Source organism: Triturus cristatus, chromosome 7 (assembly GCF_964204655.1).
Source record: "Triturus cristatus chromosome 7, aTriCri1.1, whole genome shotgun sequence".
Taxonomy (NCBI): Eukaryota; Metazoa; Chordata; class Amphibia; order Caudata; family Salamandridae; genus Triturus; species Triturus cristatus.
Genome location: NC_140590.1, coordinates 1697960931 through 1697984118, shown reverse-complemented (window position 1 = coordinate 1697984118; position 23188 = coordinate 1697960931). Strand labels below are relative to the sequence as shown.

General features: G+C 45.6%; 1 protein-coding gene across 2 annotated transcripts in view; it reads left to right on the top strand.

The window, feature by feature from the left end:
* Window positions 1–23188, top strand: part of LOC146812807 (alpha-2-macroglobulin-like protein 1) — a 747116-nt gene that overhangs the window by 19672 nt on the left and 704256 nt on the right. For both annotated transcript variants that reach the window (XM_085619917.1, XM_085619918.1), the window contains exons 2-3: window positions 5959–6142; window positions 20065–20224. In XM_085619917.1, the coding sequence (XP_085476043.1) occupies window positions 5959–6142; window positions 20065–20224 (344 nt within the window). The remainder of the gene's footprint in view (window positions 1–5958; window positions 6143–20064; window positions 20225–23188) is intronic.

The window sequence follows — 23188 nt, the reverse complement described above, 5'->3', positions numbered from 1 at the left end:
CCCAGCCATCAACATGCTACCTCCCCATTCACCACTGGGTGACTCCTCCTGACTCTGGGGAATTCCCTAGTCCGTCACCTGACCTCACCAGCCAATCATCAGACAAGCCACACATTTCAGACTGCACACTGAAGTGCCCACTTCTAGAAGTGGCACTTCCACACCAGGTACATGCACGCCGCACACATCATCGCGCAGCATTCACTCCCACGAGTCCGCACATACCAAACTCGGGCCTGCACACCCCACGCATCAGGAACTACTAGGGACACATACATTCCCCATGCATTCCTATGGGAGGGCAGGCCTATCTCACCACATGCACTCAGAGCACGCACGCACTTTACCCTGGGACACAGGGAAAGTGCGCAGGAACCAAACAAATCACCACACCAAGTCACCAATAAAAAGCAAAAAAGTTCAGGGGTGAACCTGCCAGAAGGGCCAAGTCCAACACAACCCCCTTCCAGCCAAAACGCAGGGCAGACCAATCACCACCGTGATGGTCTTCCCTGCTTGGGGCGATAGAACATGGACGCAGGCCCGCACTGCAGGGACACTCTCCGGTTCTACGCCATTCTCAATCAACATGGTTCCATCTGAAAAAAAAACAACCGCAAAGAACTCAGGCCCAACTAGGCTACCCCACTGGTACTGCCTAGTTGTCCACGGCCAGGACCAGGCCCTAGGCCACCCAGATACCACTGGGCCTTGCCAAACCCAGAGTGGGGGGTAGTAACCCCTGGCATACAAGCCATTCTCCACTCTCCCTCTCAGTGTAGTTCCCAACTACCACTGATCCTTCAACCTAGGGTCCGCACCCTCAGGCTGACCAGAGGTCACGGGCAAGAATGCCCCACCCTACCTCTACTTCTGTGGTTCCGCACCCTCCCAGGGAAGCACCCACCAGAACACAACTCTCCCACCAGTTTAGGACCTCTCTCCACCAACTGGTCTACCACCTGGGATCCAAGGGGTCAGAGGCGAGGACTCCCTCCCTCTGCACCCCCTTCCACTGTAGAGCAGGGTCTCTTCACTTAAGATGAGCCCCACCTGCCCTCAGGACTACAGCTGCCCTTACGTCCAGATCCGGAAACACCGACTACTGGCTCCCCAACCGAGGGACGTACCCTTTGGTCAGATGCCTGGCGAACCAGGACTTAACGAGGGTGACACATAACTAATGGGTCGTGTGACAGTCTGCCTGGCGCTGATCTCACTACCTCCTGTCCATCTGACAGTGCGTGCAGACCCCCCAGGACAGAAGTGGCGACACCACGGTCACTCAGTGGCGACACAGCCCTCCCGGCTGGTCCCTGACCTACTGGTTCCCACTGGGGAATCCCTCCCCCTCTCACCCCTCCCTCTGGACTTCTGCACCCTCCCAACTGGAGCGGTACCGCCAGACACCAGGACTACTGGAGCTCTGATTACAGACGCTCCACGTCCTCTAGACACTGGGAGATCCTCCTCAAGTGACCTATTGGTACAGCCTAGGCCCCCGACCTGATGTTCCCTAAAGAAACCATCCAGGCCCTGACACTGGGTTTCGGGCACCTGGAGACACGCAGTCCCACCCACTCCTTCTCCGCAGAGACAGGCCGTGAGCCCCTACACCGAGACCTAGCTGGGCTACTCTGAACCTCTTCCACCACGCTGGGCTGGAAGACACCTCAGCCACTACTTTTGGAATCACTCCCCAATGCAAGTTCCCTATCCCAGAGAACTCACACCCAATCAACCAGCAAGCTCCTTATTTCAGAGAACTCACATCATTCATCCACATACACACACCCCCCAGACTAGTAAGACAGTTTCTACCGCCCCTGATTTCTCAACCTGACCACCACGTGACACAGGTACTATTACTCTGGGAACTGGGAATGGGACTTCACATTCATCCAGCGCATTACACATTCATCCCCAAACCCCTCCCAAGACTGGTAAGACAGTTTCTACCGCCCCTGATTTCTCAACCTGACCACCACGTGACACAGGTACCACTACCCCGGGAACTGGAAATGGGAATACAAACACTGGACACACATCTGCTGCCACCACTGGATCCCACCCTCTGGTGAATCCAGAAAACACAATGCACTAAGGGGGATTATCTACCCTCCCGAGCTAGGGACACCTAACTCACAGTGCACAAGAACACATTTCCAAAGAAATGACATTTAAAAGCAAACTTTAAAACAATAATCCCTATACCATGTGATTTATCTAAATGCAGAGTTTTGTAGTGCGGCCAGTTGCCGCTGCGGTACAGCGCAAACGCAAGTCCAAATCCCACCGCTGATCACCAATGTTAGAAATGGGATTTCTGGTTGGCTAGGGCTTGCGCCAAAGCCAGACAGAAACCACCACTCTAGTCAGGGCTGGGGAGTTACACGCCAAAGATAACCCCTGCTCACCCCCTTGGTAGCTTGGCACGAGCAGACAGGCTTATCCCTGAGGCGATGTGTAAAGCGTTTGCGCGCGCACCCAGCAACAACACCCAAGGCCCACCACAAAGGAAACTCCACACAAGGTATTCTATAAAAATAGCCTTTGTATTATACACAACACATTAGATAAAAACACACAATTTACAAGGTGCCAACAGGCACGGGCAGAATTTACAAGGGATTATATATACAGGGGACAGGGCCACATGGACCACTGTCCGGAATCAGCACTTTGTAGAAATTAGCACTTAGAACATAGGAATAATATCACAGTAGCACAAAATAACATGTAGCACACAACCGGTAACTACTGGTATCAGAAAGTACCACCTACGCAACCCTAACCACCTTAGGAGAAATATTGCGCAGGGAATCAGGACCTCACTAGCACCACCTGTACTAGGAGAAAGCAAACAACCACCTAAGTATCACAATACCTGTAGGGGTAATAGAACGTTACACATGATGCATGAAAACATTCAGAGGTGTAGAGCAAAGGAAACACATGATGCATGAAAACATTCAGAGGTGTAGAGCAAAAGGAACACATGATGCATGAAAACATTCAGAGGTGTAGAGCAAAAGGAACACATGATGCATGAAAACATTCAGAGGTGTAGAGCAAAAGGAAACACATAAGCCACCACCTGTGGCAGTCCCTAGGCCAACTGGCCTTTGTCCAAGCTTAGGATGCTGTCTCAGGCAAGCTGCGCCAGCTGCGCCAGCCAAAGAGCAATTTCTTCCCAACCTAAACGTTGCAGCTGCCCACTAAGTGCTGGGCAGCTGTAGAATGAATCTCAGGCACTTTGCGTGCCTCTGGAGCCCTCTCTGGGCGCTGGCTATCAACAATGCCTTCGAGAGCCTTCGTGGCTCTGTACCCCCGATGCCCCACAACGTTGGAGCCTCGCTGGGCTCGAGAACAATGTGCCAACTTTTGGAGCCTCACTGGGCTCTCCCGAAGTACCCCCCCGGTCGTTGGAGCGTCAGCGCTCTAATATGGGCAAGCCCCCTCTCGTTGGAGCCTCACGGGGCTCGTGAGCACAGCCCCCTGCACCCCCCAGCACATGCGCGGAGTCCCCCAGCCCTCTCGACACTCACCGGCTGTTCGGGGGACTCCCGCGTCGTCTCCGATCCGATGGGGAGGCTCCGAGGCTTCTGGACACCGCGGAAGGGGCAGGCACCGACAACGTGCCTCGCGCCCCCTCCACACAAGCTCCGACCGTGCTCCTCCCTTCCTCTGGTCACCCGGGGCTCTCCCTCGCTCTCGGGAGCCCCGGTGGGAGACACACGCTTCCTCCGCTTCCAGACTCGCGCCGCGGCTTCGTTCTCGAGGCCCCGATCACGTGGGCCACACCCCCTCCCGCTGGACCAATCACAGCGCGGCAGGGGGATGACGCGACCGGGAACTCCGGGCTGCAGCGGTGATCGTTTCCGTGATAAGAGGGGTAGGCTCCCTCGATAAAGGCAATCTTTGGCGGGGCAAATGCCGGGTGGGCACCGGCCCTTAAAATACGAAAATAAGCGGGGTGGCACCCGTAAGCTGAAAAGCGCTCACAGCGCTATAAAGTCACGCACAGCGCTCCCAGCGCTGAAAAGCCCCACAAGCGCTCCCAGGCGCTACAAAGAGAGCCAGTCCAGCAAAACAGCGTTCTAAAGCCCATAAAGCGCTCCCAGGCGCTGCAGGTCAAAAAAAAGGTCCAGTAAGTCCATCTGGCATCCAGGGGCTGGGCAGGGCCCAGGGAGGCAAGCCTTCCCCTGGGCCCCAGCAGCAGCATGCCCCTGGTAGATTCGAGTTTGGAACAAGAACAAGAACATTTTGTAAGGGGACACAGCCCCTTTTTATACACGAAATCCCTTTGTTCTGGGTTCAGGGTGAGGGGGAAAACCAGTCGCAGCTGGTTGGAGAGCACCCTTGATGTGCTCAGCCCCTCACTCTATTCACTGGCAGGGCTAGGGTCATTAGACGCACCACAGGGGCCGGCGCCAGCATTGTGTGGGGGAAGCCCTGTCCTATTCAGGACCCAGGTACACTCCTCCCCAGCCATCAACATGCTACCTCCCCATTCACCACTGGGTGACTCCTCCTGACTCTGGGGAATTCCCTAGTCCGTCACCTGACCTCACCAGCCAATCATCAGACAAGCCACACATTTCAGACTGCACACTGAAGTGCCCACTTCTAGAAGTGGCACTTCCACACCAGGTACATGCACGCCGCACACATCATCGCGCAGCATTCACTCCCACGAGTCCGCACATACCAAACTCGGGCCTGCACACCCCACGCATCAGGAACTACTAGGGACACATACATTCCCCATGCATTCCTATGGGAGGGCAGGCCTATCTCACCACATGCACTCAGAGCACGCACGCACTTTACCCTGGGACACAGGGAAAGTGCGCAGGAACCAAACAAATCACCACACCAAGTCACCAATAAAAAGCAAAAAAGTTCAGGGGTGAACCTGCCAGAAGGGCCAAGTCCAACACCTTTCCTATGCACTGTAGATTTTTTCCAGCTTTTCTGGCACGTTTGTTCTGCCTCTTGGTCTGGAAAGGAATCATGAGCTTGTCTTTTTTGTTAGGTTGATTAATGGGTTGCAGCATTTGTTCATTAGTAATGGACATGCCTTCTAGGTGGCTGGTTGATTTGCTTATCGCCAACATTTGCAATGGCAGTGTTGTCAACTTTTGTTGGTTAGCATTCTGTTCAGTGGCAAGTCCAATGGGCATGATTATCGGAGTTTGACGTTTACTTTCTTTCAGGATACTCATTAAAATTGTTTGTACTGTACTAAATTTGTCAATAATTGAGCCACATACACACTCTGTTTGTGTTACTGCTCCGTACTCTCTTTTTTCCCTCTATCATTTGCTCCCTACGCCTTCTCCACTTGCTGTTCCTCTCCCATGCTTCATCTGTTTTCTAGAATACTTAATACTCACACTTTCCCTTCAAATTCCTTCTCGTTCCTTTTTACGTTCCCTCTTTGCAGAGTTTTATATAGTGCAAACTTGACCCGTATTGGGTATCAGAGCGGGTATCTCTTTCTCTGGGTCTCTGTCTGGGTCTCTGTCCATCGTTGTATTCATAACTTGGGTTAGCATGTGGTAATGGTAGGCTCCATTAGGAATGTTTGGGCTGTGGGGGTTCTTTGTGCTGTCAGTTGAGAGTTGTGGCTGGCATTGGGAGGTCACGCCGATGCAGGTTGAGTGAAGCTCATCTTAATATACAACATTTGTTTTCTTTACCACCTCATTACTACATCCATCTATCTTTATTTACTTCTTCCATTATGCTCCCTGTTCATCTCTAGTAACATCTCTCATTCCAGTCTCTATAAAACAGCCTGCCTCCCTTCCAAACTCCCTGTAAACCTCCACGAGTCCCCACATGTTGGCTCTCATGGTCCCCGGTTCATCTGTTCCAAACCATGGAGGTCAAGCTTGATCCGGTAGTAAAACGCCTTAAACACTGCTTGCCTCTCTCTCTCTCCCTTCATAGGACCTATGTAGTGGTCATCCCTGCAGCCCTCGACTACCCTTCCTCACAGGCAGTGTGTGTGAATGCCCGAGATGTCCACCAGCCCATGAATCTGACCGTCCAACTGAGCACACAACGTGGCAACTACAGGCTACTCAAGACTGAGCTCCAACCAGGCAAGCAGCTAGGCTGCACCAGGTTCACGGTGAGTGGTGCAGAGTGAGGAGCCCAGAAGAAAGTCCTTTCGGATTCTTTTTGCTATACAGAGAAGAACTCCATGTGGAGAGCGTTTGTTCCATTTGCTTCTTGTACTCATGAGGAATACATTTAATTGATAACAAGTCAGAATAAGTGATTTGTTTCAATGTAGGGATCTCCTTAATCAGTCTTTTTATGTTTCCTCTATTGAGGGGACTTAAGGTTTTAGGACTCCAGGGAGGTTTAATTGCCTGTGCGCCATTTTGGGTGACTGCATGTGGAGAGGGTTCCAGAAGATTGAAGGACCAGAATCTTGATGTGTCCAGGGGGTTTCGGGGTGATGAGCAGGCTGTGGTTGGCAGATGGTGAGTTTGTCTTGGGGTTTAGCAAAAACATGTTTGAGGTATATAGGAGAGGTTTTTGTGCAGGACTCTGTTTCTGCTAGATAGCTAGTCAGCCAGCCTGGTGTTGGTGAGGGAATATGGGTGTCCATCTAGGGAGGTTAAAGAGTGGAAATAAAGCAAAATGGATTACCTTGTAAATGGGGGAGAGTATGTTCTGTTGTGGGCTGGCTATGAGGCTGATACAATAGCTGACATTGCTCATAACCTGTGTGTTGCTTAGGGTTATGGAATGGGAGGTGAGGGCAGATCTTGAATATATTCATTGTTTGTTATCTGGCAGCTTTGGATGTAGTGCATAAGAAGGTTTATAGACTTGCATGAAGGTCAAGCAAGCTTTCTTATTATTTCCAGCAGAGTAGACTGCATAAGACAGCATAACTGGAAGAGAATGAGGTCAGAGAGTGGATTGTTGTAGTGTATAGGCAGAGCAAAGTAGGAGTTCAATTTTGGAGCAGTCCAGTGAATTCAAGCCACCCAATCATGTCTAGCTGTTAAACAAAGCAAGGTGCAAGACTGGAGTTAAGGAAATGTAAAAAGATATTTGAGTATCATTCAAAAAAAGTTACAGGGAAAGTCAAATGGATATATTGTGCTACCTGAATAATTGATGTGCAGGAATCAGAGACGTGGGACCCGAAGTGAGCCCCACGGGGACACCAACAGTTCCAACTGTTGAAGGTGTGGTGATGGCATACAAGGCTTGGTTGAAGAAGTAGGAAGAGAACTAGTGGAGTGCACCCCCTGTGGTGCCTCAGATGTGAAGTAATACAAGGAGGATGGGGCTATTGAATGCTGTCAAGGGTCTAGTACAATAGGGTTGAAGACGTTAGTACAATGTTAGTGGCGTAGATATAAATTCTATTATCAAATATTGAGAGGTACCCTTATACACGTAGGGGACAGGGTGCACTGCAGTAAGAACAAGAGGATGTCCCCTACTAATCAAAATCTAATTCTAATCACTGCATTCATGCGTCACTTAGAGACTCCCATATATTCACTATTCTCATCACACTGAACCCAAATATATGCAAAACATTTCTGATATTTATTTTAGTAATTCAATGTACATATACAAAAAGCAATTAAAATCATTAGAACGTTTTTTTTCTAAAAAAGTCATTCAGTTAAATTCCACTTTGCACATGATCTCCTATATCCCCTTCTTTTTATATCAATGTGCCGAATCAGTATAATAGGAGAAAACATACAGAACAGTCAATTTTCTTTGAAAAAGGCCTTTGACTTTTTCCAAGTCCAAATGAGCAAGAAAGAATAAACATGATTTCATAAAGAAATCACAAGTGCTATTCCAAAAGTTTATACAATAAAAAGTTGTCGACGCGGCATTTCGGTGGGCAGAAATCGATATACCACCTTCTTCAGAACTTTAGTAAATGACAACAATCATCTGTAAAAGATGTACATGAAACATAGTTACAAATAAAATATGTACACATAACATCTTTACATATACAAAGTTCAGTGACAAGGTTTATACTCGCACACAGATATAACTTCCCATTCAACCCAAAGTGCTAGATCTATTTTTTTATTTTTTATTTTTTGTAAGCCAATAACAGAAAGCAAGCAATTACAAACACACATGCACTAGAGGATAGGACACAATCAACCAAGCATACATATAGCCTCTATGATATCCTACTAACACTAGGGTCAGATATTCCCACATATCTATAACAAACCTAACTAGATACATTTTACTACATAAAAACCAAAGACATAGAGGGATAGGTACATAGATAATTCAGCATACCAAAACAAACAGCACGGAGATCATCTCTAAGCCGTTGTAGGTGCTAAATGATCGGCTAGAGCGCCTCAGATCTTAAGGCCCAATCTCCGTTTCTGTGGCCATTTAATAGCGCATAAACTAGATTCCAGCTTGCATATAGCATATAATCTTCCTCTCCACATTTCGAAGGTCGGTGGTTCTTTCTGCCGCCAAAGTGATGCAATGCATAATCTTGCCACAGCTATAAATCCTAAATACCTAAATGTATACATCTCCTGGGCAGGCATAGCATCTCCCATGACACCCAAGAGCATAACTGTTGGTGTAATCACAATCACAATCTGTGCCCCTGTAACCTCCGTCAAGAAAAGCTGCATCCTGTCTATCAGGTGTCTCAACTCAGGGAATGCAAAGAACATATGAACACTGTCAGCCTGAGCCATCCCACAACGAGTGCATTTGCCCTCATTTAAGCCACCCCATCGTGAAATTCTTGTGGGAGTATAGTATAAGTTAAACATAGTTTTATATTGTTGCGCTTTCAGGCTGGAGGAGATCAAAAGTTTATCAGCCAATGCAATAGAGTCATGTAAAATATTCCCTCCCTCAGACAGTGTGGTGTTCCATTTTGAATTCTGTGCCTCCAGATCATCATTTTGTATTTCAATAAAAGTTTGAAATAAAATACCAATCTTTCCACGCCTCCTAACTACTTCTAACAGATTCATTTTCTGAGCCAGTTGCGCAGCATCCCCTCTTTTTAGCAAATAGTCCCGGATCTGCAGATATTTAAAAAAGTTGGTTCTAAGAAGGTCAAATTCAGACATCAACGAAGAGTAGGGCCTAACACCCCTGCTATCCACTAAATCTCCCGAAGTCTGAATACCCTTTCGTCTCCATCCAGTCATAATGGCCTTGGAGAAGATAGAGGGAAGCAATACTGAAGAGGAGGTAGGTGTGTAAAAACGAAACCTGTCAATCTGCAAGTATCTCTGAATCTGGATCCATGCATTATGTGCAGCTTGAACTATCTTGAAACAGGTTTTTTTTTATAATAGCTGGGCTCAAGAATTTGAAAGTATCTCCTCTCTACTTCGGGGCCAAATAATATTTGGAAAATATGGGGGGATTCGTCTAGCTTAACCTCTCCTTTCCCAACCAGTAAGAATCACATTTGTTGAAGTAGACATGCCCAATAATAAAATGGGAAGTTAGGGACTGCCCAGCCCCCTCGAGATCGTGGAAGGGTCATGTACTTCATAGCTCACCGGGGTTTACCCTGAGCCCACAGAAAGCTACTACATATAGACTAATTTCTGAAGTTGGTTCCCTTTGAGCTCCAGGGGGACTGCCCTAAAATAATACAGGATCCTGGGTAAAATATTCATCTTTAAGACGTTACACTTTCTCACCATCGACAGGTGTAGACCTTCCATTCTGTATAACTTCCTTTTAATTTTCCGCACCATGGGGTCCCAGTTAAACAATACCATCTTATCCAGACATGCATTGATGCGCACCCCTAAGTATAACTCAAGAATCATTAAAGAGTGCTTGGTCTGTGCATATTACCTGTGTCTTGGTTAAATTTAACTTATAGCTGGATCTTTTCCCAAATAAAACTGCTAGCCGTTCAATCTCTGTCAGAGTCTTGGCTGGATCCGGCGTAGCTATCGCTATATCATCTGCATACGCTAGTATATTAACCCGCTCCTGCCCAGGCTGCATACTTAAGCTATTCTCCCGTAGGTTCAAGAACGTCGACAACTCCCTCTCTCTCAAAATATCACATTCCTTCCTCCTGTTTGCTTTAGAACATTTATTGGCTTATATACATTTTTTACCCCCAGCATCCCTCCCCCTGTTGCAGCCTTCCCCAGCCCAAACACACCGCCAACACCCTCACCAACACCTCCTCTGCCAACGGAGGCCCCCCCTGCCCACCCCAACATAGAGGCAAAAAGACCCATAGGTCTAAAGTGATGGAGAGCCCCCTAGACACACCTAACACTCCCCTCCGAATTCACCCAAACAGTGCAATATGAAAAGAAACTTATATTAAAGCACAACATAGATTAAAGCTAAGAAGCTAAGATCATATATGGACAGCTACTTCCATCTAACACTGACAATAACAAGTGTTGACCACTTTCCTTGTAAAAATTCCTTCGTTTTTATCTCAGATGTGAAGAATTTTGTCTTGTCCTTATATATTATCTTGAGTTTAGCTGGGTTTAAGAGGAATGCTTGAGCACCTTTGCCCTGAAAAGGATTAATTAACTGCCGAAGCTGCCATCTTTTTTCCACTGTTGCATGACAGTAATCGAAGTGAACAAAAAACTCAAACCCATCCTCCTTTCTCTGTCTATCTGGCCATGCCAAATCATACAAAGCCTGCCTAGAAAGATAATTTAAAGGGTAGATCAGTATTGCTCTAGGTCTCGGGGTAGAATGATTAGGTCCAGAGTAGTTGCTTTGCCAAAATGGGAACCGGTGGGCGCGTTGTACTTCTATGACCCATGATCACTGTGCTACTTCCGGGAAAGCTTCTGTAAAAAGTTCCACCACAAACTTTCGTGGATCCAAGCCTTCAACACCTTCAGGCACACCCAGAATTCTTAAATTGTTGCAGTGGAGACGGTTTTCCATATCCTCAAGCTTCCAAGCAATATCACCCTTCTGCATAGCCAGTGCATCTTTAGCCGCTTTCTGTACCATCATCTCATCCTCAACTGTAGAGATTCTGTTCTCTGCTTCAGAGATCCTTTCTGTGAATTTTGAACAGGACTTTGCTACCCGCCGGAGTGAATTCTGAAGCTTTCTGCAGGCACCTTGAGTTTTTTGGACTCTCCGTCCGGCTTTCATCTCTATGTGACATAATTGTCTTGTAGATAACAGCCAACGGGATATCACCTGAATGTTCTGGTGAGTTGCGCTATTCTTGTCTCAGTGTCCCCCCTGAACCTGTGCCTATTCCCTGATTAGTGAGGTTTGGCTTCTCCTGACCAGGAGAAATAACTGGTTCCATAGGTGCTCAAGATATCGATGATAAAAAAAATTCCGTACTGTCCCAGAGCCAGATGCCCTGATACGATTTCCCAGGGTCTCCTCCTCTGGATGAGTACTGCTGGTTTCGCTCCATCTACTGTTTGGAGACCCTGAGGGGCCATCGGACAGCTGCATAAACTCATCCCCCGATGAGTTTGGATGGTCTGACAGAGAAAAAAGTGGTCGCCTATATCTGTCTCCGGCAGCTCTAAGGCATTATTCCCATCCATTATTTGCGTTTTGCCACCAAGTGCATTAATAACCTCTGTCTCTGACCTAGTGAGACCAAAGTCTAGGGGTGCAGCCCCCAATATTGTCTTTCTCTGAATCTGTGATTCTCGCCCCCCAAGCCCATCCGTCCCTGAGGTCGACAGTGGGGGACCACACAGTGTATTTTCCTGCCCCCCCTGGGTCATTGTAGTCTCGACACTGAGTCCCGAGACCCCTACGCTCCCAGGGCTCACCTCATCTGGACATGTAGAAAGAGCAGCCTTTTCATATGAGCCTCCTTCCTGTCCAGTGTTCTGTCCCTTCCTTGCCACAAGGAAGATAGACGGGATAGTTCTTTTTCCGAGACCCGCGGATCCTGAAGCATTGCTGCTATCCATGACCGCTCCACGTCATTGTTTGACCTGGGCGGTTTCTGGGGCTTTGATCGGGGCAGTGGATTCCCCTACGACGCACGTCTTTCCCCCCTAGCATTCCTTGGCGGCATCCTGAGCCAAGCTGCTCCACGCCAGTTCCCAAACAAGAGTCGGTAAGGTCCCTGAGGGAGACGACACACCAGTCGTATACACGGGTCAGCAGTTTGAAGACCACACGCTGCTGAGCTATATACAGTAAGTAGGTCCCACAGCATTTCTTACAACATTTCTTACTGTCTATTTAGTTTTTTCTAAAGCATTTTTCCATAAGCCTCACTGCTGTGCTTTTCGTATGGGAGGTGAGGAGGTGATCAGTTACGGTGCTCTCTCAGCCAGCATATGGCTGCCATCTTGCCAGATCTATTTTTAAATGAGTTATCAACAAATTCAATCTTGCCTTCAATTATAGTTTAAATGTTTTTATTTTATTTTTTTAAAAATCAGAATTTTCTATGAGAAGAAGATGATTAATTACAGTTTATTATGATTGTCCAGGGTTAGCTCTTAATTACGTTCATGCTCCTTATCAGTGGTTGACTCTATAACAGTAAACCCTTTTCAGTATTCTACATTTTTTAGAAATGCATCAATTCTTAGACGTACCTATATCAACTTACCTCCTAATTGGTCTTTAGATCTTTGACCACAGGTGTATATGTAAATTAATCCCTCTACGGTCAACAGGGCCTGTAAAGTTTAACAAATCATGTCAGAAGGGCTAATTCCCTCTTGTCAATTATATGGATGTGCCCTCTTTTAAAAAAAACCCAGATCTAATGCTCACCTTCAATTAAAAGAACCTTTTCCAATTTTTTTGTTCTGATGTGGAAATGGTTAAGGATCACTTTAAAAGCAATTGCGTTGCAAAATCGCCAATTTTCTTTACTTTCTTGGCAGGTTGCACCGTTTTATAATCTAAGGAGATAGGCAAGTCCATATGTAATTTTAAGTCCAGACCCAAACGAGACTAGCCACTCATAATGACGTTAAATATATATTATTAAGAATATCACTATAGGTATGAAATTATTGCTTCATTGGACAAATACAAAAGCAAGGTTACCACCCATTTTGGCCTCTAGCATGATCTCACTTATATAAAATGTAGTTCATACCGCTGCTTCTGCCTCTATGGACCAAGATTATCAATACCTCTCTGATTCAAGAAATCATTCCTGAAAGCCTTAAATCTGGGCAGGTGTCACCCATCCTAAAGAAACCAACAGCAGACCATATGGACCTAAATAACGACCGCCTGATCTCTAATATCCCAACTCTAGCCAAACTCCTAGAAAAATGTGTACACAGCCAGCTGGGAAACCACATTGACCATTTCAACCTGCTCAACCAATACCAATCCGGCTTTCAAGCTGGGCACAGTACTGAATTGGCCATGACTCACATAATCGATGACGCACTAAAAAACCTTGATCAAACGAAGCCTGTCTGCTAATCCTTCTTGATCTCTCTTCGGCATTCGATACCGTCAAACATGACAATCTTCTGGACCTTCTAAAATATAGAATGGGCCTATCAGGATCAGTTCTAAATTGGTTCACCTCGTTCCTCCAAAATAGATCCCAAAGATTCAAGGTCAATCAATCCTTGTCTATGGCCGTCCCAGTCACTTTAGGCGTACCGCAGGGCTCATCTCTCTCGCCCACACTTTTCAACCTTTTCATGGAACCACTCACCAAAATTCTCAGTTCCTCAAACATCCACTATCACATTTACGCTGATGATACACAACTATACTTAAAGATCACCTCTCTGGACGATATCACAACTCTCAATTCAACTCTTCAAAAAACCCAGACTTGGCTGGCGGACAACCACTTGAAATTAAACACCCTCAAGACTGAATTCCTCCTCATCGCTCCTCCCAACCAAACTACCAACATCGAAGAATGGCTTAAACAACTATCAACGCTCAACTGTCAACCTCATATTGTTGACTCAGCAAAATCTCTGGATTAACACTTGACAGAAATCTAAATGTGCAGAAACATATTAGTGCTGCAACAAAAGGCACAAACATTCAGATAAACAGCTTCAGAAAATTAAAACCATTCCTTCCCGCACATGACTTCAAACTGGCAGCTCATGCATTAGTAATCCCAAGACTAGACTATGTGATTGCAACGCTTTGCGGTTTTCCCAGAACATCAACGGCCCCTCTAAGAGCCTCGCTCAACTCAGCGGCTAGGCTCATCATAGACTCACAAAGCCCTACATCACAATACTCCACGCTACTTGGCCCAGATGCTCTCCTGTCGCAACAGATCCTCCAGAAGTACCAGCAATCTTCTTCTGAACCCACAACGCTTTGCCAAAAAGAAAACACACAACCACACCTTATCTGGAATCGCTCCTAGGATTTGGAACGCACTGCCTCCGAAAACCAGACGGAATCCTTCTTTTACCTCTTTTAAAGAAGAAGTAAAATCCTCACTTTTAAGGAAATTCTCATGAAACATAGTACATATGGCCCTCAACTGATGTTTGTATCACAAGATTTAATTATGTAATCCTTTGTTCTTTTTGCTTCCTGCTTTGTACCCATGTAAATCGCTCTGATACCCGCAAGGGTCATATTCGCGCTACATAAAACCTTCAAAATAAATAAATTAATAAAAAATGTGTGCAGTTTAAAAATGATATGCAAATACTATACTAGGGCCCCCAAAGGTTTGCATACATTTGCATAATGCACAATTCCATCTTCATAGCCCCCTCGCTCTTAATCATGCCTGTAGTTTCTATGCATGGCTGCAGACACCTGGTAGAACTAACCCCTCGCTCGCTCCTATATTCTTAGTGACAATAAGGATTCAATATCGACTTCAAAAAAGCTACGTTTATAAATGTATCTCAGTTCGCTCCCCACATTTTTCTAGTGTGAATGGTGGCTTTATTTTTAAACCCACCGAGAGACAGACATATAAACAAAATACTCCAGTTAGTTATTTTTCTAAAAACTTGTTATCGAGGGCAGGATGCTAATTAAACGTAATCTCTGTCCCTCAGAACACAGTATATTATCTGAGCCTCCATTAATCATAAATAGCCCACGTATTTCATGAACATTCTTCACATTTTAGGTACAGACCCTGATAGTAATTTCTTAAAAAACACTCCCGGACTTACCTCGAGTGCTTGTTTAAACAGGACGCCCGTTCCCGCTCGTGTAATTCAATCGAGTGAAACCGAGTCTCACTCGTCATGCTCCCTTTATACGCGCGATCATCATTGCGGAAATAATGATCGATTATATATCACAGGTCACATTTAACTATACATGCAAATCCGCTTGTCTTTTTAGCAATTTAGGTAGCAATATTTGAATTGTGATACTAATTATTGTAATAAAATATGTAGGTTGCAAAAACATTCTTACATTTATGGACGTTATTATTCATATAAGTACAATTAATGAAATAAATATAGATAACAAAAAAGAGTTTATGACCATAATCTAATACCCCTTGCTGGCAGAAGTGATGTACATCCTCCTAATAATATAAGATTTTTTTAAGTCGCTAGCCATTAAAGTGGGTGACAATATTGGTTTGAAAATACCAAGTGTAATGAATAAGATAGCTAATATGGGTCCAAAAGGCAGAGACATGCTCACTATGTGACAATCTGAGATGAGCTGTTTTTAATATGTTAAAGAATGAGTATAAGTTTCAATAAAGTTTTGAATAAACTGGTCATAGTAAAACCTCTGTATTACGGCAGTGATTAGATAGCTGCGGACTTAGGTGATGAGAACTATAAAAGATAAGAATGATAAAATCGGCTTTATTAAAAAAATCCTTCTAAATTACCGTATATTTGCGATGTGTAAAATAATAAAGTATTAAAGTCACAAGAAAGTCCAATGTATGTAATATATGCCTTGTAATATGGCTTTTCTACCACTGGTGGTGTATATAAATACATTTTACAACGAATTTAAAGAAGCAACACACTCAGGGCCGGCTTTCGTGCTGGTGGTGCCCTGTGCGACAATGTCTTTTGGCAGCCCCCAATGACCACCTCTGCCACGGATTCCCTCACTAGCTCCCTTGAACAGTGCCTCTCAAGTCTCCATAATCACTGTCTCTCAGATTAATTTAGTGTTATAGCACCACTCATACCAGTGTAAGGTGTCAGAGCACTTTACACCACACACACACATTGCACAGAGACAATCATATGTGTGTAAATAAGTGTATAGGAAATGTTACATCAGACAGGACTACAAGGTGTGGTGTTAGAGCTACATGTCATCGATACTGGTGGCAATATAGTTTGAGTCCTTATCCTGGAAAAGCACAAATTTGGAATTTAAAACGTAAGATTATTGTTAGGGGTTCTCTTTCATAATAAGAGTTGTTTTCTACCCAAATGAACCTTTTTCACAAGATTAGAATGATGAAAGACTGGGCAAAAAAAAAATACATCTCGAACATATACCTTGCAGTTTGCATGCAGCTCTAGGATGACAGTTAATAGCTCAATGTTCTATATTAGGATTTTGACTTATAAATGACAAGTAACAAAAGGAGGTCTCTTCTAGAAGCGGTAACCCACTGACATTATTTGCTATTGTTTATTAGCATGGTACATGTTCTTAGCAGCAGGCATTTTAACCATCTGCACTACCCAAGGATGAGTCAAAACTTGCACTAGACAAACCTCCAGTCTCTTTCCAGGAAGACAATTAATCACCGGAGTTATCTTGGCATTTTAATTGATGTCTGAAAATTGCTGTAGGCCAGGAATACGGCAGCAGGTGCTTTTAAGATGATAGTATGCATTTTCAAAAACGACGCCCCCACCCCAAGTCAACGCCCGTTGTGATCGCACCGATCGCACCGCCCTAGAGCTGACTCTGAACCCGGCCCACACTACATTATGCCCTTTCCTTCACCCAGCGTGTTTAAATAAAGTTTCAATTGAATTTAAATTAGCAACACGTGATCAGACACGATCGGGCCCCCGCACGTATAAAGGGAGCATGAAGAGTGAGACTCGGTTTCATTCTATTGAATTACACAAGCGGGAACGGGCGTCCTGTTTAAACAAGCACTCGCTGTAAGTTTGGGAGTGTTTTTGAAGAAATTACTATTGGGGTCTGTACCTAAAATGTGAAGAATGTTCATGAAATACGTGGGCTATTTATGAGTAATGGAGGCTCAGATAATATACTGTGTTCTGAGGGACAGAGATGATGTTCAATTAGCATGAGTGTTGTAATTTACTAAAGTCCTGAAGAAGGTGGCATTTCAATTTCCGTCCACCGAAACGCCGCGTTGACAACTTTTTATTGAATAATCTTTTGGAATAGGACTTGTGATTTCTTTATGAAATCATGTTTATTCTTTCTTGCTCATTTGCACTTGGAAAAAGTCATAGGCCTTTTTCAAAGAAAATTGACTGTTCTGTATGTTTTCTCCTATTATACTGATTCAGCACATTGATGTAAAAAGAAGGGGATATAGGAGATCATGTGTCAAGTGGAATTTAACTGTATGACTTTTTAGAAAAAAATGTTATAATGTTGCATATATTTGGGCTCAGTGTGATGAGAATAGTGAATATATGGGAGTCTGTAAGTGATGCATGAATGCAGTGATTAGAATTAGATTTTGATTAGTAGGGGATATCCTCCTGTTTATAGACGTCAATTTTCCAAAATGCCAGAGGTAGCGGAAGTTGGAAAAACAAAGGTAGGACAGTAGACATGTGTCAAAAAATGAGTCAGTGTCCGCCTAGTGTACCAATTTGAACCTAGGACTGGTTATATTTTTGGCTTGTATATATTTGTTCGTTTTCACTGAGGTGTTGTATTTCTTTCACAAAAATGTTTTTATTATGTGCTGTATTTTTGTTTAAAATATGTTTTCAAATGTGATGACAAAGTGTGACTTAATAATGTGTCATTCCTTTTAAAGACATGTGTAATTGACTTGAAATGTCTTTTCAAAAAAACTAAATTAAGCTGAATAAAGCTTAAAAACGTTAGAATTAATAGTCTAAGGTTTATTGAGATTCAAATTGAATAACCTCCCTCGACACCTTATTTGTTTTTCCAATATATGGGTGGTCCAGTCCAGGGAGTCACGGACCTAAGCCTTGCTTGATCTTAACAGAGGTAGCGGAAGTGACATTGCATGCCATTTGACCTTTACTTTGATTCACACACACATGCTTACACATACTAACACATACTAACACATTCACACACCCCCGCGCACACAAATACACCCTCACCTGCAAGCATGCATTCAGCATACATTCAACACCATCTTTTACTTATCTTAGCTGCCAGACAGGGTCATATTCCAGCGAATGTACTCTATTTTTTATTACACTAATAGTGAATATTATTCACTATTTGTATAGTAAAAAAAAATTGACAGGTAAGTGGAGGTCCAACCAGCGTCAATTAGGAAAAGCTGCCTTTGTGTTCTAGGCACTGATTTTGCCACCTATGAGGCCAGTGGTCTCATCTGCCACCCCTGGTGGCCTCTAAGTACGTCCATTGTTAGTGGATCCGAGCTTTGGTCTACACAAGGGTGAGGGCAGTGTCAAGAACTTAAGCACCCATGGCATAGACACTCATCGGCTAGGCTGTAGTGCAAACAGCAAGGTGTGTTTGGGCACTGTATACCTCAGTTGAACATAAGATGCTGCAGGGTTTTTGAAAAGAACAATATATAGGGACATAGCTAGCGGGAGAGAAGACGGTCTGCACTTGGGTTTTTGAGAACTTCCACAACCACAGTTTTGAAACTTTGGGGGTAAGAGGTGGAGAGCAGAGAGTGGTTGACTAGTGAGGCCAGGCAGGCGAGAAAGGGAGTTTGATTTTTGGGGGCCGGAGGGGTTCTGTGGTGTACAAGGAAGCCTACTGTCTTGAGTATGCGAAAGGGATCAGGGAGGTCTGTAGGAGTGAGGAAACCACCTGACCACGTGGAAGGTGGATGGAGGAAGGGATCAGGGAGGTCTGTAGGAGTGAGGAAACCACCTGACCACGTGGAAGGTGGATGGAGGAAGGGAGCAGGGAGGTCTGTAGGAGTGAGGAAACCACCTGACCACGTGGAAGGTGGATGGAGGAAGGGATCAGGGAGGTCTGTAGGAGTGAGGAAACCACCTGACCACGTGGAAGGTGGATGGAGGAAGGGAGCAGGGAGGTCTGTAGGAGTGAGGAAACCACCTGACCACGTGGAAGGTGGATGGAGGAAGGGAGCAGGGAGGTCTGTAGGAGTGAGGAAACCACCTGACCACGTGGAAGGTGGATGGAGGAAGGGAGCAGGGAGGTCTGTAGGAGTGAGGAAACCACCTGACCACGTGGAAGGTGGATGGAGGAAGGGAGCAGGGAGGTCTGTAGGAGTGAGGAAACCACCTGACCACGTGGAAGGCGGATGGAGGAAGGGAGCAGGGAGGGGGTGCAGAGACAGTGTGGAGGCTTGTGCAAGTGGGGCAAACTGTGGGCAAGAAGTGGCAAAGGCAATGGTAGAAAAGCATGAGTCTGTTGTGGCAGTGTGTGGGGGTAATATTGTGGGCAAGGTGTTGGGGTATGAAGCAGGGGCATAGCTCCAGGGGGGGTGTTTAGAGTGTTACACCCCCCCTTAAAAATGCACTTTAACAAGATGTCCCAGCGTCATCGTTGGGAAATCTGAAGCTTACACCCCCCAATCATACTGACCAGCTACGCCCCTGGATGCAAACTGGGGGAATGGATATGTTTTTGAAAGCGTGTTGCTTTAGATGTCAGATTGCTGCTGCGAATACTTTGAGGGCAGCCTATGGGTTGCTCCAAAGCCTCATTTTACCCCCATGTGCGAAGGAGGAAGGTTTATAACTTTTCAAAGACTGGATGTTACTATGACTTGTACATATTGTTGACAGTGGAAGGATGAATGCTCACTGAGCCCCCCATGGGAATAGTACCTGTAAACCATGAATCACACACACCCCTCTGAAGCACATGCTGTGAACGGTCCACAGATCTATTGAGGCTTTCAGTATTTTGCCCCCATGTGCCCCACTAACCTCTGGCCACCCTTGTCATTCTTCCCCCGACCAGGTGCCAGAACCTCTGGGTGCGGAGGAGGTTGCCACAGTCCTGGTTCGGGTCGCCGATGTAATCCGACCCTTTGAGGAGAGTAAAAATGTTCTGATCCAGAGAAGGCAGAAAGGGACTTTCTTGCAGACTGACAAGCCTGCCTACAAGGCTGGACAGACAGGTGAGTGCACCCGACAGAGGCAATAATGATTTTTTATAATTCAAATCCAATGACACCAGTGGTCAGTGTGTTTCCATCCCTCCATTCCTCACCTCCATGCTGAGTGCACAGAGTTGGCACACAGTAACAAAAAAAATCTCCATATGAGCTAAAACAATGTGATAAAAAAAAGTAGAGATTCCCAATTTTCAGGAGGAATTATGACCTGCCTTTTAAATCACTCTGACATGCTTGATATTGACAAACAAGCGTAGATGGAGTGACAGTCTTGTACAAAGTAAACAATTGACAATCAATACAATTTTTATAACTGTAGGTGGAATGAAAGTATAACGACTGCATAAAATCCAGCATTCACTTCACCCGAAATCTTCTTTATTGGTTGCAATGTAAGGACAACAGCCTCAGTGTGGACTGTGACGTCACTTTCAATGTACTGGCCCTATTTGAGATTTTCATAGGGACTTCACATCTACAGCACCAGGGGAGCAGTTCCACACAGATTGTTTGCTGCCCCCGCAGTATAGTTTACTCTGCGGGATTGGAGGTTGCTTCAAAGTTTATTCCCACCCTTGATGGAGCGTGGTTCTTACTTCTTTACCATGTGGCTGTTCCTGGTAGTTTGAGGGTACAGGCCTCCTTACTTGCACCAGTAGGTGGTTAGTGTACTGACTCCCTCTATCAGCCTTCCTTACAAGTGTACATTTTTCTCTGTTTGTATGCTAAGATCCTGATTACAACCTGCTCGTTAAATTCAAACCGACGCTTAACTCCTGTTTGCACATGAGTCGGAATTACGTGTTTGGTTTTATTTAGTCCATCCGATAGTTATCGGATACGTTAATGACTTGAGGGGGCATATTTACAACAAACCGGCAGAGTGACGTGTTATGCCATAATTGGTAACGCCGCGCGCCAAACAGTTTCAAAATGCAAGGATGCGCCGTATTCACAAGAATGAGGCGAACCCTTGCGTTACCCCTAGCGCTAAAAAAGATACCTAGCGCCAGCGCAGACACTCTAGCGTCAGTTTGCTAAGGTGCCGGCGCTGCAGGAGCAATTGTTTATGTGCAGGAAAGGACACCATCCTGCATACAAACAATCTTTTCAGGCGATATTGCTCTATCTATGTGTGCTTTCTGCAGCCCATGTGGAAAGAGCAAAATAGGAGGAGAAATTAAATATTCCTCCTCGTATCGCCTGTTTAAGACCAGGTCTTCCCTGTGGGTATTTTTGGCACTGTCCCATACCTTGTAAATATGGTCAGCATAAAAAAGCAATGGGTATTGCTGCGTGTAGGACTTGGCCCTTTTTGGCTAAAGTACCTAAACGTTTTGCTTTCACCCTAGACCTTTTTTCTGACATGGTGTTGCCAACTTAGATGCTTTGGGCATTTTGCCACTGCTAACCAGTGTCAACGTGTAAGTGTTCCCTGTATAAAGTAATGGTAATTGGTTGTCCATGATTGGTATGTTTGCCTTACTAGTAAAGTCCCTAGTAAAGTGCACTATGTGTGCCTGGGCTGGTAATGCAAATGCTACTAGTGGGCCTGCAGCACTATTTGTGCCACCCACACAAGTAGCCTTAAAAGGGAACTCAGGCCTGCCATTGCGGAGTCTGCCTGCAGTTTGTGAAACTGCCATGTTGTTCTGTCAAGTGCACTCACTTGCCAGACCTTATCCTTCCCTATCTGTGCACCTCAGACACCCCTATGGTAGGTCTGGGGTACCCCCTGGACAGGGTGTAGTGCATGTGAAAGGTAGGACATTTACTAAGGTGTGTGTCATGTCCTGACAGTGAAATAATCTCCATTTAGTTTTTCACTGTGGAAAGGCCATCTTGCCCATAGGACAGAATCGGAAGGATGGGTAATATGTTTTCCAGCCTATCTTCCCAAAGGCTTAAGATGGAAAGGTGGAGTTTAGTATGCCTGAACTCACAATGTAATAACACATCTTTTTATGTAGGTGGTTTTTGCATTGTGTGTTCAGAAGCCACTGCGTTTTTGTGCTCTGACATTTCTGTGTGTCTCTGCCTGGCTGTGGATTGACTGTCTGGATTTGAAAGCGAAAGGATCTGGGGAATGTCTTGACCCAGGGGAGGAGGTGAGACAGCAACAGGATGACCTTCGTCTGGAGTGTAGGGGGAGGAGAAGCCCCTAGAGGTGAAGAGGCCTGGGTTGCTGCTATAAAACAATTGGGCCACCTCCTGCTGAGTGATTGAAGATCCGGACCCCCACTAATCAAAGGAAGAAAGGTGTCACTGGCAGGGAGGCACCCCGAACTGGTTTGAACAGTGGTCAGTACCCCCTGAAGCACAAAGACTTCAAAGCCATTGAGGGGTATAACTATGAGAGCTGAAGCTTTTGTGCTCTGACATTTCTGTGTGTCTCTGCCTGGCTGTGGATTGACTGTCTGGATTTGAAAGCGATAGGATCTGGGGAATGTCTTGACCCAGGGGAGGAGGTGAGACAGCAACAGGGTGACCTGCGTCTGGAGTGTAGGTGGAGGAGAAGCCCCTAGAGGTGAAGAGGCCTGGGTTGCTGCTATAAAACAATTGGGCCATCTCCTGCTGAGCGATTGAGGATCCGGACCCCCACTAATCAAAGGAAGAAAGGTGTCACTGGCAGGGAGGCACCCCGAACTGGTGTGAACAGTGGTCAGTGCCCCCTGAAGCACAAATACCTCAAAGCCATTGAGGGGTATAACTATGAGAGCTGAAGCCCCTGAACTTTGGAGAATGGCTTGATCAAGTGTGAACAAGACTGGAGCTACTTCGTGGTCAAAAGGATCTTTGCCAAGGAAGAAACAACTGAAGAGTCTGTGTGATCTGGGGCTGGCCTGCAGTTTGCTGTTTCAACCAAGGAAAGGCTAAAGGGACTTTGCTGTGTGCTGTGTCCCCCTGCTTGAAGCACTTTGCTGTGTGCTGTGTCCTGAAGTAACTATCCCCAGGGGCCTGAGGTGA